This window comes from Leptinotarsa decemlineata, unplaced genomic scaffold (genome assembly GCF_025532065.1).
Source record: "Leptinotarsa decemlineata unplaced genomic scaffold, Ldec_3_MD MMD2_P_RNA_scaffold_14, whole genome shotgun sequence".
NCBI classification, from domain to species: domain Eukaryota; kingdom Metazoa; phylum Arthropoda; class Insecta; order Coleoptera; family Chrysomelidae; genus Leptinotarsa; species Leptinotarsa decemlineata.
In genome coordinates this window covers 13,051,928-13,073,481 of record NW_027412528.1, presented here as the reverse complement: position 1 = coordinate 13,073,481, position 21,554 = coordinate 13,051,928, and the positions used below count along the sequence as shown (strand labels likewise).

The window sequence follows — 21,554 nt, the reverse complement described above, 5'->3', positions numbered from 1 at the left end:
ATACCAATTATACAACCTCATATCAATGAGGTTAAGAAATAGATACATGTTTCGAGGAGAATGAATTAAACAGTGCAAAAAATAAATATATATTCATATGTATGCTCTAAACATGAAATGAATAGTAAATTTTTCATAGTTAATTACCATTGATTAGAAGGAGATATAACGTCAATGGATTAGTATAGTATAGTATAGCCACCCAAAGAAGAAATGCAGCTTCGTTTTGCGGTACTCTCCCTGATTTCAAAAAAAATGATAAAATTTACTTGTTTCCATAAAAACCAATTTTATAAAGAAAAGAGAAGTAATGAAAAACCACTTTATGAAATTAAAATAAAAGCAAATGGAAAAAATATTTTCTCCCAGCAAAATTCTCAAATGGGTTTCAAAGATATTTCGGATTATTCAGTGATAAATTCTTCAGTCAAAACCTTTGGGTTAAATGGTTTAAAAAATATTGGTTCAAAAAATACGGGATGGTTATTCGAATATTTGAAAAAGGATGAATTCATGAAAGATATCAATACTAGTATTTCTAGTATGAAGGGTGCTTCAATCAAATCGTTTGCAGAAGTCATCAAGGAGTTGTGGTCAGAGGATTCATTTGATAAAGTAGTAAATACAGCCTCCTTAAAAAATCAGATTCAAAGTTTTGCTCCTCGATTCATGGGTAATTCCCATCAAGACGCCCAGGAGTTTCTCCGTTATCTTTTAGAAGGATTACATGAAGAGGTTAATATAATTAATGAGAAACCTAAACCAATCTTAACGGAGATTGACGACAGCGGAAATGCACAAGAGTCATGGCTCACATATTTGAGGATGCATAACTCTAAGATTGTAGATAATTTCGTTGGCCAATTGAAATCCACGATGAAATGCACACACTGTGGATACTCTTCAGTAACATCTGATCCTTTCTGGGATTTGTCTCTCTCCATACCACAAAGAACCGACCAATTGAGTTTGTGGCAATGCTTGGATTCTTTTACAAGATAAGAAACTTTGGATGGAAATGAAAAACTGACGTGTTCGAAATGCAACGAAAGGAGGAAATGCACAAAATCCTTATCAGTCCACAAGTTTCCCTATATTTTAGTAATACATTTAAAAATATTCTCTCCAACGGAAAGTAGAGGCAAATTGAATGATGTCATCGAATTTCCTCTAGAAGGATTGGATATGGACAATTTTGCAGCAGAAAATGCTGCGTGTAAAAATGAATCTACTCAACGTACTGTGTGTACTGAGGAAAATCAATTGGAAGTACTTCAGGGAGTTATTGAAAACCCTAGAAGATCCACACAATAAATTTCTATTTATACGGGTGTACAACAAAGCTCTGTTGAGGAGATTAACAAATACTTTTTTTAGTGCGAATGGGAGCTTTAAAAAACTCGGCTGGGCTCCCCTTTTCGAAGTTAAGCTAATACAACCCTTATTGAAACAACCTGAATTTAGGACGGATGAAAATTCTTTTCGAAAATACTCGGCATGATCTGTTTCTAAATTATTTACATACAATTGAAATTTACTGAAAACGTTTTTACTTAACATGCGGGTCCCTTCTTTATTTACAAATGAATATGAATTGGCATTCATAATTTTATAAAGCTGAAGAAACATATGAAAGTTGATCAATTTTCAGAAAGTCTCGTCCAAGAAGAATTTCGGTCAATAACTATATGTGGACAATGAAACTGAATCAGTCAACTTGTTCTCTAGAGTTTTTGAACCCACAGTAGAAATGCGTAGAACGTCGAACAATATCGAACGTGTGGTATTATCTTCTATTTATCGAATAGTTCTCACTATCGTAACTTCACTAGAATAATATTCCCACCAAAATCATAAACGCTGATAAAATTCGGCAACTATAAAACCCAGAAATAAACAAAAAATAATATTCAGTTGTAGTGGTGTGTGGTGCTCAAAGAAATAAAATGAGTACTCCTAAAAGAGATACTGCTGCTGAGCAACTCTCAGAGTTTGCTAAGAATCATGAGGTAACGCTACATCTCTTGGTGAAATTTTTCACGATTTGTGAATCTATATTTTTTGATAATTATCTTTCTGTTTGCTTTTTTTTAACATTGAGTATAATAAGATAGAAAAGTGATAGTTGCAGGGTGTTAATTAAGTATGTATCATAAATTCAACAGACGAGTTTTCAGGTAATTTTTAAGACGAAATGTTCAAAATGTTCAAATGTTCAAGTGTTAAAATAAAAAAAAATATTCATAAATATCTTAAATATCCTTTACCTAATTTGATTGTAATTTGGCAATGGTATTTATAACATTGATGAGCTAATTTAGCCCGAACGTGATTCAATTTATTAAGTCCAATGGCGTCTCGAGCTGGATTTGAACGAATATTTTTGACTTAAAAATGTACGCCACTGAATTTTGTACAATTTTTATTATTTCTTTGGATTAAGCGATTGGAAATACAACTCCACTATCGAAAATCTTGACGATTTACTTGCTCATTTAGGTAAAAGTCGCATTCATCCGGAAAACATAGCATAGAACAAAACTGGATAATAGTTAAGACGGGTTCCAAGGGAATTTCATCAAATTCATCTCTTCTACCGAAATAATCTTTCAATGAATGATTTATTTTACCATTATCATCATTCAATAGTTGCTCACTTTGATTATTTCAAATATTTCACCATTACTAATTCAAATAGTAATGGTGTGTTCAAGCCGACCTTTCAGTTTGGCATTGAATAAGAACTTGAAAAAGCATTTGATTTTTTTCTGAAATTTCTTATAGTTGTGATAAAATGCCATCTATAGGATTGATAGGAAACTCAATTCTCGAATATAAAAGATGAACGAGGCTCCCAAGGGAGATCAGTTGCTGATTGCTGACGTGATTCGCCCTCTGTCTTTCACTGTAGCTATCACTGCGAAGCAACTGGTAGAAATACAATGATTTCGTGATCCGACACCAGACATTGCTGTTTTGATTCGACATAGCCCAACCAGCAAAGTTGTTTTATAATTCCATGGTGTTGCAACAGTTTTATTTTATTAGTATTTTATAATCACTTCCGAAATGCTAATTGATTATATCACATGATCGGTGAACACAATACAGTTGTAGGCAATAAAAGTGTTTTATAAATTTGTCATAGAAACGTTTATGAATTAAAATTAAAAAACCATTATAAAATAGTCAGGAACTTATCACAGAAACGTTTTTACAACTAACTTATAAGACTTATTCTCCTATAAAAGTAAATTGTTATGTAGCAGTTTTATAACACTTTTCTGCGAGATTTTCATGATGGTTATAAAACTATTTCAAGCTTATTTTATAACTGTTTCCTGTAGCTTTAATGAAATTATTTTATTACAATGCTTTTAGATACTATTTTATTTTCATTACCATATTGTCACTTGAATGATAATTTCGCAACTATTTTATAGTATGGTATATTCACTACAATTTAAAAACACTAATATAACTGTTATAAAATCAAACTGATTTTGCTAATATATATTTGCTGCCACCAAGAATAAAATGCAGCATTTTAGAACAACCAGCTGACATCGATTCCTAATTACAGCTTTGAAAAATTCTTCAAAATGTTAGTTATGTTTAGTAAGAATATTTTTGTTTAGTTAATCAAGTGGGACACCATCGATCTCGTTTTGCAAATTAGTTCTTCAGCAACTTTTAAATATTTGATTTTTATTGAATATAGGTACCCAATAAGTAAATTCAATATTTTTAAGGCATTGGGTTCAGTAACTCAACCTTATCATTCACAATTTGGAAGACTGTAAAAAACAAAGAGTTGGCACTTTCAAGGTTCAGTTTTTAGTTATATATTTAGAAAACCTGAATATTTTGTTCTCTGAGTGAAGCAGTTTCGTATTACAACCCTTCAAATGATGACAAATTCAGGTACAGCAAGATACCATAAACCAAGGTGTCCCATAAAAGATACATAATTCTGGCTTTTCCATACTTTCTGTGACAACTTGTTTGAATGAAAATAACCCTGCCTGCTTTTTGGGTTGCATAGAATTGATAATTTCTTCTTGTTCTGTATTGTCATTCTTTAGCATTCACTCTGATAGTTCTTCAGCAATTTGGTAGGTCATCAAATGACTTCGTTTTAGTTTATGCATTCGTATAAGCTCATCAGCATCAATTTTTGGCCATGAGAGTTGGTTATTATTTACCCATGACAACGGAACTATGGTGAATATATATATATATATATATATATATATATACCTAAAACGTAGATAAAATGAGTCAAATCCAGCTTCAAACAGACAAAACTATCAACTGAAAATATAGCCCTGAATTATCAAATATCTGGTCAATTATTGAAGCTAATTGAAAGATATATTTTGACATCAAAAAACTCACCCGTCATTTCCTCTAAACGCACGATAAATTTAATATCAACAATATTTCATCGGCGTTCATATAGGTTATGTTTAATATTCACCATGTATTTTGCATTAGACAACGTATATTTTTCATAAAAAAGGTAATATGTGATGAATATAACTGATTTATATTATAAGAGTCATATAAGAGTTTATTAGCAAAAATATTGCCAACTAACTTATAACTTATAGTTGTGTTACAACCCAGAACTAAGTGTTTCTTAACAGTTTTATAGAGGTAACATGGTAGCTAAAATACGTTGAAATGCTTGCTACTGATACCAATTTATTTTATAGAACGACGCCATTTTAAATGATAGAGATCCGGGATACTGAAATTAGATGAGTTGAAAATATGAAATACCGCATATATAGTGATATTTACAGCTGAAAAGTACATAAATATCATAACATATTATTTAGAATAAAGTGAGTTGAATTTGCGACTAGAAAATTAATACGTCGACAGAGTGAATTTTTATGTAATTAATAATTTCACCGAAAACATTTATAAATGAGCGGCGCGCTTAAATTTTGCTGATGATGGGCTATACCGGGTGTCCCACATTTTATGTGACAGGCAATATCTGGTTTGTTGAAGGAGATACACAAAAATATTTCATACAAAAGTTTTAGGAGTTCATGAGAGCTATATTTTGATATAATTTTTGAATATACAGGACCAAAATTCCATTTTTTTAAATAGAACGTCCTGTATATCATTACATATTCAGATGCTACGTTGAATTCTGATATCATTTCATGTTCGGTTTTTGAAATTCGGTTACAGCGTTGTTGAGTTATTGCACTTTTCCTCAAATACAATAAAGTTTCAAAAAAACTTATTTACTCGTACACGAATCCAGTCTATATTTTTTATTAAATTGAACTAGACTACTACTGAATACAAACCATTATTCTCACCTCTACGATACGATATCGATATCAGTTGAATATAATATCGAAATTCTTGAGAATGTGACTAACTTGAGGGTGAATTGCTTTATATTGCACAATTTCATCAAGTAGCTTATGCTTGTTGATGCCATAGTAACAAATGTTGTTGAATTGTATCTACTTGTCAGTTCGATTCAGTGATTCTTTGCAAAACAGTAACTGTGTTCTTTGTGTGAAAACTCCAGTATGCCTTTTGCGTTTAGTCCAAGTGATTGCATTGATATGTTATTAATTTTTGGGGAATGTCAGAAAAACTGCCGTCAAGCACAACGTCTATACCAAGAACGTTTTCCAGACAGACCCATTCCGTCTCGAATGACTTTTTCGAGAGTTGTAGAAAAATTGCGAACTGGGTCATTTCCTTCTACTATAAAGCATCGTCATCATACGAGATCTGTTAGAACTGAAGATTTAGAGATCAATGTGTTGGCTTATATTATTATTCATCCACATGTTTCTATCAGTACTCTTGCAGAAGAAGTCGGTGTGAGTAAATCTAATGTACAGAGAATTCTGAAAGAAAATAAATACCACCCATTCAAAATTCAGTTGGTACAAGGTTTGAAACCCACGGACTTTGAACGACGACTTGAATTCATTGCTTGTATTCAGGTAATATTACATGAAAGTCCTAACATATTCAGTCAAATTTTGTGGAGCGATGAATCGCGATTCCACAATAATGGAGTTGTGAATCGACATAACAGTCACTATTGGTCTCAAGAAAATCCCCACTGGGTCCGCGAAAGTAATGTTCAAACTACTTGGGGTATTAATGTATGGTGTGGATTGTTCAATGGCCGCATCATAGGACCTTACTTTTCCAATGAAAATCTCAATGGATTGCGATATTTACATTTTCTAGAAAATTATTTGATCCAGTTGATGGAAGATATTCCCATAGCAGAACGACAAGGAATTTGGTGGCAACAGATGGTGCTCCTCCTCACAATTCACAGGTTGTTACTGAATATCTGGATAGAACGTACCCAAATAGATGGATTGGTAATAAGGGTCCAATTCGGTGGCCGGCTCGTTCCCCAGATTCATCACCGCTTGATTTTTTCCTATGTGGTTATTTAAAAGATATTGTTTTCACTACTCCCCCTTTGAATGTGGATGATCTGAAAATGAAAATTCGACTAGCGTGCAGTGATATTACGCCTGATATTATAAGAGCGATTTGTACGAGAGAAGTGATTCGACGTTTCGAAGCCTGTATAATATCTAATGGGCATCACTTTGAACAATTTTCATGACTTATTTCTAGGTACCTACCATTCTTATGAAATGATTTATCAAGTTATATTACTTACATTGTTATTAATTAAAGATTTGTTTTCGAATACACCTCTTTCAATTTCGCAATTGTTTCATATGCAAAATGATTACTGACTGAATTCCACAACTCAAAATTGAAACGATTACTTCGAACACCCAAAATTTTGACTAATTTTCATATGATCTGATGCAGAGAGAATAATCGTATGAGATATTTTTAAAAATAATAGTCGTTCTCAAGACTTTACATTTTAAGCAATAACTCAACAACGCCGTAACCGAATTTCAAAAACCAAACATGAAATTATATCAGAATTTAACGTAGCATCTGAATATGTAATGATATACAGGGCGTTCTATTTTAAAAAATGGAATTTTGGTCTGTAGCACCTACACCAAACACCCTGTATATTTAAAAATTATATCAAAATATAGCTCTCATGAACTCCTAAAACTTCTGTATGAAACATTTTTGTGTATCTCCTTCAACAAACCAGATATTGCCTGTCACATAAAATGTGGGACACCCGGTATATTTGTCAATAAAATTTCATTTGCAGTAAAAATATCAATCTTCAAAACACAAACAATGTCTTTAACAGTTTCATGAGGGCAAAAGTGAAATTTTAAAATGGCTGCAACCTTTCTATTTGTTACTTTTCAGTTGGTGACATATCTATTATATTTTCCTAGTGTCCAATACAAAATTACTTCTTGCGTCTTCAAGAAAACATTTCCAACACTTTTTTATTTTATTGTTACCGTTTTTGGCTGTATTATATTTTATAACGCCTACTTGGAACTACTAAAAAACTCTTATAAAACCGTCTTCTGATTATTTTATAAGTATCGCTTAAGTATGTTGCAAAAGTGCAGTAAGGAAAGTCTTTGCAGAACTACTTTTTAAGAGTGTTAGACAAATTTTATAGTTATTGCCAAAATGTTTATAAAACTGTTTTGTAGTGTTTGTAAAAGGCCTTACAAAATATTAATAATAACTATAATGTTTTATAAAACGGTGCCAATTTCCTATTTATAGCAGTTTTATAAACACATTGAAAACATTTCTGGGAGTAATGCAGTTTTATAATTTGTTTCTTCGAAACGTTTCCGCAACTATTATAAAATACGAAATTGCTAGTTGGGAGATCTCATCAGTGGTGTGACCAGTTGTTTTGCAATGAAAGCTGCAGTGAAAGACAGATGACGAGTCTCATAGACGGTCGATGGCAAAGCTTGACTTTGCAACTGTCCGCTTTAAAGCCTCAGGTACCTCTAATATTCAACGATTGAGTTCTGTGTGGATCCCCTAGGTGGCGTCTTTGTAAGGGGAGACGTCGTCGTCCTCGTTTTCCCAGGCTTGTTCTCTCTCTCTTTCTCTCTTCCTCTATGTTAATGGCTTCTCTGTATCTGTAGAGTAGGGAGGGTGAGTGTGAGCCCACAGCATTTAGGCCACATGTGACCCATTGTACATCCTCCCGAGGAGTTGTCCTCCTAGGTCATTGTCCATCCTGTCCTTTCCAGGAAGGTGGACAGGTCACTAGGAGACATCTCCTTTATATTGGCAGGTGTAGGCCAAGATTCACAGAACACAGACTCTCTTATTGACGATAACTCCAGGCACTCGCATAGGACATGCCTAACAGTCTCATCTTCCTGTTCACACATCCTGCATAGAGGTGTTTCCACCAGCCCCATATTATGGAAGTGTTTCCTTATTTGACAGTGGCCAGTCAGAAATCCTACTGTTAGGCGTAGATTTTTTCTGGTCATCGCCAGATATTTCTTCGGCGCCAGCTTCCCAGGGTCGCCCAGGGTGATCCTGGCAAGATTGCATCCTTTGATTCCATCCCACCTCTTTAGGAATTGGGCATGGGTGTAACATTTGGCTAGTTCCGCAATTGGGTCCTGAAATTTTTAGTCCAGCCGCTTCCTTGGCTAAAGAGTCGGCAATGCGATTAACTTTACTCCAGTCGTGCCCCTCAACCCAGCTCAGGATAATGTTATTATCTACCGAGGCTTTGGCTAAATCTTGATAGCACTCTAGTACTAGCCCTGAGGTAACATGTTGTCTGTTCAAGGCATGTTAATGGTTTTTGCTTACCATGAGGCGCATTAAGCACACCCAGGCTTGTTCTCCAGGGACAGTTAAGTCCAGTAATGCATTTCAGCCTAGCACCACTGATGAGACCTATGGCGGGTCGAAACAGTGCTATCGGGTGTTGGATCTGCTGTGTTTTGGCTCTGTATTTCATATAGTTTTGGTGTCAAACATGTTACAGGGTTGGATACATAACATAAATGAAAGATTCTACTTTTATTTCCATCTGCAACTTTCGACATGCGGGTTGTTATGTTGATGAATTAATTAATCAATTTAGTTTTTCATTTCACTCTGCTTAATCATATAGGGTGGACTATCGAAAACTTGACATGGAGGTTTTGGGTACTAATCTTGCAAATCCAAAAAAGCGCTCAGACAGGTCGATTTACAGCGTCGTCACTTCAACCCCGGAGCGGAGGGGTGAACAACCCTTGGAATTTGAATAGGGAGTAGGGGGCGAGTCGCACATCGTTTGGAAGATCTTGGAATTCTCTTGAGAATTGTGTACATTTTGTTAAATTTGGGCTTATCTGAAAGAGTTCTTTCCGATAATTAACTTTTTCAATATTGTTAAAAGCAACAAATTGTTGTACGCCAGTGCTCAGTTGGAATGTATTTGAAACTCTTTTATTTGTTATTCACGGTAACTTTTTGTTAATTTTTTAGTTCTTCTCTGATAAGAGGACTATTACAATTGAGAAATGGTTAAAAATGATGTTTCTATTTCTCATTTTAATGTTAAAAGTGATATATACATTATTACTGGTAGTGAGTGCCGTAAAGTGTTGCTAAAGAAACAATGGTTTACACAACTGCAGAGAGGGTTGAGTTGATTGAACTATACTATGGAAATAGTCGTTGTGCTGCGAGAGCCGCTGAACTGTTAAATCAACAACATGGGAAGAATTGAAGGGGTTATGTTTGAAGAGTGATTAATTTTTGGGAAAGAAAGTTTTTGGCTTTCTACTACTCCATCTTGATACAATAAACGATGAGTTACTTATTTTCAAATTGATTACTTCCTTCCTTTCTTTGGAAGATTCCCTCATCTTTTTTGTATCGAGATGGAGTAGTAGAAAGCCAAAAACTTTCTTTCCCAAAAATGGGAAGAATGTTTTCGAATTAATTGCAAAATTTCGCGCAACTGGATCTGTAGCAAATAAAAAACGGCAAACCGAACCACCAGTAACAAATGAGGCGACGCAAATAGCAATTCTGGGCCATGTTGAGCTTGACCATACTTTTGACATACATTGTTTTCATACATTTGTTTCCGGGGTGTCACGAACTAGCATTAGTATTCGTATTTTAAAAACCACAAAATGCATCCTCATAAGATTAAATTAACGCAAGAACTGAATGAAGATGATTTCGATTGACGCTTACAATTTTGCGAGTTGGTTAGTGAACGAGCAGTGGAAAATCCACATTTTCTTTTCAACATTTGCTTCAGTGATGAATGCTCTTTTTTTCTAAATGGCACAGTTGATTGCCGTTATTGGGCTGATTCAAATCCTCACATTTTTCATGAAGTGCATACTCAACGTCCACAAAAATTAAATGTATAGGCTGGAATTTTTGGTGACCGTATTGTTGGTCATTGCTTTTAAAAGGCAATCTAAACGGGCAGATGTATCTGAAGCTTCTAAAAGATACTATTAATCCCCTTCTCACTGATATTATTGAAAACGACCACAATTATCGGGGGATCCTTTAATATTTCAACAAGATGGGGCTCTTCCGCACTATGCTCTGCCTGTTAGGCAGTATTTAGATCAGACTTTTCCGGATCACTGGATTGGGAGGCGGGGCATTATCGAATGGCCACCACGATCACCAGACCTTTCGCCGTTAGATTTATTTCTGTGGGGTCATTTGGAAAGACTGTACTCCTCCTGCATCACTTGAAGATTTACGGCAACGAATCACAAATGAATAGCGCCAAATCACTCCAGAAATGTTCCACAATGTTCGAGAACGTTTCCAGAGGGATCTCTTTTATTGCATGGTTCGTTCAAACTGAAAAAAATGTGCAACTCACTCTCAGTTCCCTATTAAAATTCCAAGGATTGTTCACCCCTCTGCTCCGGGGTTGAAGTGACGACACTGTAAATGGGGAAAAAAACTGTCCCCCCCAATAAAAATCGATCTGTCTGAGCGTTTTTTAGGATTTGCAAGATGACTGTCCAAAATCTTCACGTCAAGTTTTCGATGGCCCACCCTGTGTATGACGGTCTTAAACTGTTTCAATGAACTGGACTTTTCTATTACATTGATATTTTAACCAAACATTCAAGTAAAATTGCTATTTTGAGTCGTGAAATTGAAAAAGTATGTTTTACCGACAAAAACTAATACATCTCTCAGTGATATAGTATTTCCAATACCAATTGGAACAGCACAGAGAAGGAATTCCCGCCTCGACATAGGCGTCGGCATATTATTTTTCAGTGGTAGTTTTTCAGTTACTTATTCACACAATCATAGTAATTGATCACCCCATGAAAAAGTTATCTCAACTGATTTTTTCCACCATGGGTAATTATGAAAAACTTCGAAATTTAGGGCAGTTGATTTCCGAGTCGAAAACTCTAATATACAATGAAAACACAAATAATCACACCGAATTCTCGTCAAACATTTATTTACAAAATAAAAGAGGCCAAAAAAATTGCTAGAAAAATAAAATTTCTTCTTCGCTATATTCGGATGTGGTGGAATCATCATCGGGTTGAATAACGATCGGATTTATGGAACTTTGCACATAATTTTTGTTCTCTTTTTTATGACGTGGGCCACACAGTTCTTCCACACATCACTATTACCTACTTCCTTCACCACTCGCCTTATATTGCCAAGCAGATAGCATTCAAAGTCGGTGACTGATTACATTTCCGCAAGCTTTCTTTCATTGTGGCCCAAACAATTATTGACAAATCAATTTGCAGGTAGTGGTTCCACTAGTTAATTACCGAAAAATTAATTAGGATAATCATCATTTAACAAGAAAAGTCCACATCGGATCAAAAATCTTTAGGTATATAAACAGTCTTTAGATTCAGTATCAATTTGCTTCTCCTGAAGATGCTGACCTTGTTAGTGAAACGCGCGTAGAGTGCAAAAATATCATTTTGGTGTCTAGGTAATTGATCTCTAGAAAAAGTTTTCAAAAATCGGTTTGCAAAACCACTCACTACCTCACCTAACCCCACGAACACATGGCACTGATAAAGAAATATTGTGAAACGGACAAAAAATTAGTATTCAGCCTGTCTAGCTAGCCAAGCCTTTATTCCTCAACTACATTTGATAGCACGTTTACTAACTATCTGGGCGACTAGGGGCCACAGGCAAGACGTGTTTATGACAGTACTCTTATTTTTATTGCCGTTTCAATTGGGAATGGAAAGACTATACTTTCAATTTTCCTAGGTACCTACTTCATACAATAACAATTAGTAAGATTATCATTGACGCAACCACAAAAACTCATGAAATGTAGGAAATGCTGGGAAACATTTCAAAACTGGAACCTTTGTATTTTAGCCATTGAGTGTAATCAATTCTACAGGCTGATTCACGGTGGATGGCACATTAGACGTTTCTAGTGAACCAGACAACGGATCACTTTGAAAATTTAATGGAGGGCATATTCGGACATTCTCTAGCCAGCTAAAATATTTTCGACAATGCGGTGTTGCCGCTTCTATTAGAAAGCAGTAGCAACTTTGATTTTTCAAATAGAACACTCTGTATATAATATTATTTTTGGAATCTCCAACAATTGTTCGACAACTTTTCTTGATATTTCCCTATACCTATCTGTTACCGTTTTCGAAAAAAAAATTAATTTCAATTTTTTTCTTCGAAAATCATGACTTCTAAAAATGCCGATATCTTTTAGTTAAGAAGTACTATGATATCGAAATTTGGTTTGGAATTAGGTGATACTTGGACACTTCCCACACGTCAGCCTAATCTCCGTTACTTCAATACAGGGTGGTAAAAAAATACAGTTTTTTCGTTTGCTTGAAAAAGTTGCTGAAATTTGATTATTTTAAATGGAACACCCTATATATTATTGAAAATTCGGAAAGCTGCTGAAATTTGCTTTCTTTCTATGTATATTATACCTATACCTAACTAGTCAAGTTTCGGACTTATGAACATTTATTTGTGAAAATGTCCCTTCAGAATGGTATTTCCATTCGGTATTTGGTAAGCAGGCCATGATTACTATTTGACAGTAGCGTTGTGACATTCTCCTAATAATATCGACATTTTCGTCACTTCAGAAATTGTAAATACCTTCAAAACGATGAAACAAAACTATTCAAACGAAGTTCTTATGAATTTGTTTATTATTTTTGGACAGTGTGACAAAATTATCAGCAGAACATGTAGAAAGTTCAATGAAATGTATCCGAATCTACCGCCAATGAACCTCAAGAAATTTATACGAATTCAGAACGATTTCAATATGTTTGGATAAACTTTAAAAAAGCACCAAGAAACTTGAAATTGGAAATATTGATATGAATAACTATAAAAAAGTAAAACAATCATGTGGAATATTTCAAAATATGTTCGAATCGCTGGCCGTTCACTTCCAAGCACTTTAAAATGCGGGTGTTGACTGCTTTCGTGGTGGCAGATCTGATTTCATTGGGATCCAAATCTTCAAATGTTTGGGCAATCCTTTCTAACAATTCATCTCTCGAACGCACGGGTATTTTGTAAACTTTTTTTTTAAACATTCCCCACAAATAAAAATCTAATGGATTAAGATCGGGTCCATGGTCCCAAGCGCCTCATCCACCGATCGTCAAATAGTCTATCCAGTTCTGCGCTCACTTCTCTTGTGCAATGTGCAGGAGCTCCGTCTAGTTGGTACCAACAGTTTCGATAATCTTCGAGTGGCAGATTATCCACGAAACTGTCTACAGTATTCTCCAAAATATTCAGGTAGCTTCTGGATGTTAATGACTCCTCGTATATCACGTATCTCAATTTGTTGTCCATCAACATGCAGAAGACATTAAAACTAAATTTTTCTTGAAATTCGGCTTCTTTTGTGATGTGAGGATTTTCACTGGACCAATAATGACGATTTTTTCTATTGAAAATCCCTTCTCTCGAAAATTTCGATTCATCAGTCCAAATAATTTTATTTAAAAAAAGTGGATCTTCTTGAATGCGTGTCAACAACATTTCACAAAATTCTACTCTCTGTTGAGGATCTTGAGGCTTCATTGCTTGAATTTTGGTGAATTTATAATCATGCATTTCATGTCTTCGCAAGATTCTTTGAACCGATGAATATTTTATACCCAAATCTTCTTCAGCACTTCTTATCGATGACTCGGGAAATGCGTGAAAATATGCTAAGACATTAATCTGGTTGTCTTCGAAAGTTACGGGTCGAGGCAAGTTTCTTGGTGCTTTTAAAGTTGATCCAAATGCATTGAAATTGTTCTGAATTCGTATAAATTTCTTGAGGTTCATTAGCGGTAGATTCGGATACATTTCATTGAACTTTCTACATGTTCTGCTGATAATTTTGTCACACTGTCCAAAAATAATAAACAAATTCATAAGAACTTCGTTTGAATAGTTTTGTTCCATCGTTTTGAAGGTATTTGCAACTTCTGAAGTGACGAAAATGTCGATATTATTAGGAGAATGTCACAACGCTACTGTCAAATAGTAATCATGGCCTGCTTACCAAATACCGAATGGAAATACCATTCTGAAGGGACATTTTCACAAATAAATGTTCATAAGTCCGAAACTTGACTAGTTAGGTATAGGTATGATATACATAGAAACAAAGCAAATTTCAGCAGCTTTCCGAATTTTCAATAATATACAGGGTGTTCCATTTAAAATAATCAAATTTCAGCAACTTTTTCAAGCAAACGAAAAAACTGTATTTTTTTACCACCCTGTATTGAAGTAACGGAGATTAGGCTGACGTGTGGGAAGTGTCCAAGTATCACCTAACTCCAAACCAAATTTCGATATCATAGTACTTCTTAACTAAAAGATATCGGCATTTTTAGAAGTCATGATTTTCGAAGAAAAAAATTGAAATTAATTTTTATTTCGAAAACGGTAACAGATAGGTATAGGGAAATATCAGGAAAAGTTGTCGGGCAATTGTTGGAGATTCCAAAAATATTATTATATACAGAGTGTTCCATTTGAAAAATCAAAGTTGCTACTGCTTTCTAATAGAAGCGGCAACACCGCATTGTCGAAAATATTTTAGTTGGCTAGAGAATGTCCGAATATGCCCTCCATTAAATTTTCAAAGTGATCCGTTGTCTGGTTCACCAGAAACGTCTAATGTGCCATCCACCGTGAATCAGCCTGTATATGATTTGTTTTTCACGTGACAACTTTTGATAAGTACATTTTTCAAATGATCTATTGGGTTTCAGTTATGTTATATGATGTTCATCAAGCTGAAAATGAAGATACACTATTCATATTATTTTAGAGAAATTAATGGAAGTCGTTAACTATGTCATTCTACAGTGTGTAAAAGCCAAATGGAATGAATTAAGTATGTCGGTTACTGTGTACATTTAAAAAAATCCCAAAACACGTCAAATGTAAAACGTAGAAATGTAGAATACGAAAAAAAACTATGGATGTTAACGAAGTAGATGTTCAAAATGTTTACCGCGAACGTCTTAGTAACATCCTCATCACAAATACAACTGTCTTTTAACATTATTTAACATATCAGGCGTGACCGACCTAATCGCAAGCATTATTCGTTCTTTTAAGTTATTCAAATATGAAGGTTTATTTTTGTACACATTGCTCTTTACATATCCCCATAAAATGAAATCTAATGATGAAAGATCAAGTGATCGCGCTGGCCATCCAATCGATCCTCGCTTCCCTAGCTACCGATTGGGAAATGTATCGAGCTATTGCCGGACATAACCTTGGTAATGGGTGGTGCCCCATCCTGCTGAAACCATATCGTATTCACTGGAATTTGAGGGTTTCCTGGATCAGGATATAAACTAGCTAAACTTGGAATGACATCATTTTGAAGTAGTGCCGAAGAATTATCACCATTCAAGTTGCCCTCGATGACAAAAGGACTAATTGTTACCCATGTCCATCATTTGCTCACAAAAATAAGTTCTTCTTTCAAAATCATTTTCCATGAGCTGCTGAGTAGGTATCATTTCATAGTGAAGCCTTTTATTTTAATATGATTATTATCGATGTATGGCTAACATTGAATGTAGTGGATGCCTGTCAACTCGATGTATGTGGGTTTTTCTCAAACTCAAGCCTCACATCTAATTTGAGTTCGTCACTCATTACATTTGCAGCTGCTTTTTTATCTGCCCCACATGACCAGGCTCACGAAACTGCTTCTCTATTTTGCTCACTGTTCCTTGTAAATTAGGAAATTTCTTATGAATTAGGCGAGCTACTTCCTGTTGTGTTCGGGTTTAATCTCCGCAACCAATCATTTGTTGAACTGTTATTTTATGCATTTCCGTTAATCTAACCATTTGTCAGACTTGAAGTTGACAAACTTTAAACTTAAACTGAAATTCTGACAACTAATGTTGCAACATACAAAACAAGTCGACAAGGCGTTTTAAATTAACGTTGCCACGGAACTTATTTACATTTTTTTAAAGGATACCATCTAAAAAGAACATTGCTATGGTTTTTGCTCACTTTTTTAATATCAATACCTCAACATGAAATGAATTTTGAGTATATTGCAATAAGTTTTGGGTGTATTTTATCGAATTTCGGTAACCACATATAAACTTGAAAGCGATAACATTTTCGAAAAGAGAATGAAGAGACCTTTCAAGAGATATATCACAGCCTATACTTCCTATTAAAAAAATTGGGGATTGTACCTGTCATTCGACGGGGTTGAAGGTAGGGGTAGCATTTTTCCGTTGAAATATGTCAAATTATAATATAAATTTGACGTGTTTCGGGATTTTGTTGAAATATGTACCGTAACCAAAGGCGTTTACATACTGTATAAAGTGAAGTTATTGATCAGGTCACAAATTTCAAAATTTTAGGAATCTGAAGACACAATCACCACAACGTGGGGCGTTCCGCTTCCTGAGAAAGACGCCAGTTTGACAGTGGGCTACCACGGCCCTATTTTACTTCAAGATTACAACTTGATCGACGAATTAGCTCATTTTACTAGAGAGCGTATTCCTGAAAGGGTAGTACATGCCAAAGGAGCTGGTGCATTCGGTTACTTTGAAGTTACACATGACATAACCCGCTACACAGCAGCGAAAGTTTTCTCGGAAGTCAACAAAAAAACACCAATTGCTGTCAGGTAAAATTATAACAACTTTTTTATATGATTTGATTTTTTGTGTATGTATATTTCTTAATACATTTTATCATGAGCTCATGTTATTTTAGCATGTATAGCTAAAAATAACAATTATACTAAGCAATAAAACGTGAAATTAAATTACTAGAAAAAAAAGCAAAAAACTTAATGATTGAAAATAAATATTTCAAACCAAATTACTTCACGACGTTTCGATTGTTAGAATCCTCAATCGTTTTCGGGTGATAACTGGACTATTTCTAGAAGATGACCATTTACAGGTCATTTGAACGCTTGCAATAAAATAAAAATAATCAAAAAATTTAAAATTGAACTATTATAAGTTAAATAAATAATTGTAAAAGATTCCAAACCAAGTTACTTAACGACTTTTCGACTGTTAGTATGCACAATCATCTTCGAGTGATGACTGGACTAATTCCTCCGAGAGATGACTATTTATGGGTAATTTGAGTACTTTCACTTATCTCTGCTTTCGTTTCTTCGCTTCCCCGTTTTAGCTTTTGGCGGGAGTTGGCCATTTTTCGCTTATTTATGGGTTTCTATATGAAGCAGGTTATGATATTGTACTTGGAACCAATTCTGCTTATTCTCTCTGATAATCCTCTGATGTAGGGAAGTACAAGCACTGGTTGTGACGGCTTCTCTTCCTTGCGAGGCTCCTGCTCTCTTTTACCCAAAGTACGTTCCATCATCGCATTGGAATAGTCATTCCGTTGAAGATCATTTTTGATGATGTCTAGTTCCTTCTCGAGACCTTCCTTCGTATTACAGAGCCCGAAAGCACGGTCTAATAGAGTCTTGATAATTCCTCTTTTAGTCGATTGATGGTGGTTGGATTCGTGGTTCAGATACTGTCCCGCATGAGTGGGTTTTCGGTATACAGATGTTTCCCACTTAGTGTCGGCCCTCTTCACCAATACGTCTAAAAATGGCAATTCATTGTAGACTTCCTTCTCCATTGTGAAAGTGGTGGAAGGTCTTACGTTGTTGATGTATTTCAGGAAGGCGTCGTCTAGTTCAGTATTCCAATGGTTCCATATTATGAAGGTGTCGTCAACATATCTCAACCAGACTCGGGGTTTTTTGTGGGCTTCTTAAATGGCCAGAGTTTCAAACCACTTCATATATATGCTGGCTATGACTGGTGAAAGTGGCCATCCCATTGGTAGTCCCTCATCATGTGTAAATAATTCTTCCTTCAGTTGGAAATAACAGTTTGGTACACAGCATCCTGGTGATTATTTCATAATTACTTCTATAGGTAAGTTCATTCTATTTTCCAGGTCCTCGTGTTCAGATAACTTCCTCTGTATGACTGGGAGTGATTCTTCGACCGGAACGTTGGTGTAAAGAGTGTAAAGGCTTTCCATGTCGAAACTAATTAGCTGAGCTCGCTTTGTGCCTTGAATTATTCACAAAAGATGCTGTTTTTCCTTGTAATGTATCATGGGGAGTAAAAATCTAGACAAAATAGCCGAATCTCTGGAGCTGATGATCTGTCTAAGCGGAACGTCCTTCTTGTGGATTTTGGGTAATCCATACAAGTGAGGGGGCTTATACAGTGTCACCGATAAAGTCCGCATCAAATGGAAAACTTTTTTATTCATCGTTTTATGTGAAATTTGATTTTGGCAGTAGATTTTGCTTAAGAAATGATGTCAAATGGCGTCTACAAAATAGGTCACGTGATTTCCTTAACCTGTCAAAATTGACATTTAAAAAAAGAAACATCGAAAAATGACATTATTCTTCAAAATATCCAAAAATATCACAGGATAAAAACATTTTCTTTTGTAATTTTATACCCACACACCAAGTTTCAAACCCATAATAAGTATTTTATATTTTCACTATTTTTCCGCATTCCTGCTTTTTCTACTTATCAAAATTTAAGCACACCCGTACTAAATCATTTATTTTAACTAAACTCGTCACCGAATTTCTTTTTTTGTAATATAATAATATTTTAAGAGCCTCTTTGATGTTAAAAACAAATTTTGAAAAATAAAAGTTGTCAAACTTGATGCAAAGTTCATCTAGTTTCAACGGGGCTTTCAAAACTATACAGTACTTGAGTTTTTTAATGAGCAAATGGCCTCACAATATGAATTAGAACAAAACGGAACATTAGGAAACATCATTTCGTGATTCTTGAAGCCCATTAAATAAAAGAAAAAAGTCATAGTATTTACATTTACACATTCCGTGTTAGGAATCACACGTTAAAAGGTAAGACCTCGTTAATCTTAAGCTAGCACAAGTTTCGACTTCTGAGGGTTGTCGTTCGTAGGGGTGCGACAGCTGGTTAACGGAAAAACAGATTTTAAACAGATTTTTTTTTAAACAGATTTTTTTGAACATTTACCTACTCCGCTAACAACACTGATTTAAAAAAACTGGGTAGGCTGTGAAAAAATATGAAACTACATAATGTGTTTTAGAAAACGTCACTGTCACTGAATAAATTAATGCCCGTTAGTTCAATGTAATGTATGAAAATTAAAATAATATGTTATCTTTACAAGAAAAAATTGAAATTGTGCTAATTTGTGGTGAAAACACATTGCATCGACAAGTGGCTGATATTTTTAACGCAAGACATCCTGGTAGACATGTACAGCAATCCACTGTAAGTAGGATTTTAAAAAAATTTAAACTGACTGGTTCAGTTGAAAATACTTTTAAAAAACGTCATAATCCATCACGCAATAATGATGAGATTCAGTTGGCTGTCTGCCTGGATGTTATCGAACAGGGAAAATCAAGTATTACCAATATTGTAGATAGAACTGGCGTTAAAAGAGAAAGCGCAAGAGCAATTTTACATAAAAATAAATTCAAACCCTACAAACCCAAATTTATAAATACCTTAAAGGAAAGAGATTTCGATGTTCGACTATATTTCTCTTTCTGGTACCAAGGAGAAGTAGAATTAAACAGAAAATTTCCTTACAAAATCCTATGGACCGACGAAGCTACCTTCACATCGAACGGCGTATTCAGTTCCCAGAATTGTAGGTGGTGGGCTCAGGAAAATCCTCATTTTGTGATAGAATGTCGGGACCAATATTCATTTAAAACAAATGTGTGGTGCGGTGTTTTAAATAATCAGGTAATGGGACCATTCTTTTTCAGACACAATTTAAATTCTCAGGATTATTTGCAATTTCTAAATACTGAGATCAGTGATATAGTGGACAATATGCCGGTTGAAATAAGACACAGTCTGTGGTATCAATGTGACGGGGCTCCTATTCATAGTTCAAGACAAGTCAAAGAGAAACTATTAGAAATGTTTAGGGGCAAAGTTATTGAGCGAAATATGGAGCAAATATGGCCGCCTAGGTCGCCAGATTTAACCCCACTAGATTTTTTCTTGTGGGGTTACTTAAAACAAATTATTTATAAACAAAGACCTTTTCGTGACGTGAATCACCTAGAAACTGTTATTAGAAACTCTATTTTAAACATAAAAACCCTGTGAGTATCAGCAACTCAATAAAAGATGTATCAAGAAGGACAATTATCTGCATAGAACGCGATGGAAGACATACAGAAATGTAGTGTATTTAATGTCGTGAGTCTTTTTTTCGTGTTTTTTTGCTATTAGGTATAGGTACATGTTTATTTTCAGTTCCTTTTGATTAAGATTAAATTCCACTGTATTTTTTGTTAAAAAAACAATAAACACTCTAAGATATTGTTTCCTAATGTTCCGTTTTGTTCTAATTCATATTGTGAGGCTATTTGCTCATTAAAAAACTCAAGTACTGTATAGTTTGGAAAGCCCCGTTGAAACTAGATGAACTTTGCATCAAGTTTGACAACTTTTATTTTTCAAAATTTGTTTTTAACATCAAAGAGGCTCTTAAAATATTATTATATTACAAAAAAAGAAATTCGGTGACGAGTTTAGGTAAAATAAATGATTTAGTACAGGTGTGCTTGAATTTTGATAAGTAGAAAAAGCAGGAATGCGGAAAAATAGTGAAAATATAAAATTCTTATTATGGGTTTGAAACATGGTGTGTGGGTATAAAATTACAAAAGAAAATGTTTTTATCCTTCGATATTTTTGGATATTTTGAAGAATAATGTCATTTTTCGATGTTTCTTTTTTTAAATGTCAATTTTGACAGGTTAAGGAAATCACGTGACCTATTTTGTAGACGCCATTTGACATCATTTCTTAAGCAAAATCTACTGCCCAAATCAAATTTCACATAAAACGATAAATAAAAAAGTTTCCCATTTGATGCGGACTTTATCGGTGACACTGTATATATATATATATATATATATATATATATATATATATATATATATATATTGAGGCAGGCGAATGCCCGGCAGCGATATTCTGTGATTTGAGTCGGGCATTCGACTGCGTCAATCATCAAAAACTTTTACTGAA

At 34.6% G+C, this 21,554-nt stretch overlaps 2 protein-coding genes across 2 annotated transcripts in view; one reads left to right on the top strand and one right to left on the bottom strand.

Annotated features, from left to right (window-relative positions):
- The window catches only part of LOC111511853 (xaa-Pro aminopeptidase ApepP), a 296,974-nt gene that overhangs the window by 153,795 nt on the left and 121,625 nt on the right, over window positions 1-21,554 (bottom strand). The gene's annotated exons all lie outside the window — the stretch shown is intronic.
- The window catches only part of LOC111516683 (catalase-like), a 44,090-nt gene continuing 24,439 nt past the window's right edge, over window positions 1,904-21,554 (top strand). Inside the window, exons 1-2 of the mRNA XM_074179485.1 lie at window positions 1,904-2,009; window positions 16,845-17,116. Coding sequence (XP_074035586.1) covers window positions 1,947-2,009; window positions 16,845-17,116 — 335 coding nt within the window. The 5' untranslated portion in view covers window positions 1,904-1,946. The remainder of the gene's footprint in view (window positions 2,010-16,844; window positions 17,117-21,554) is intronic.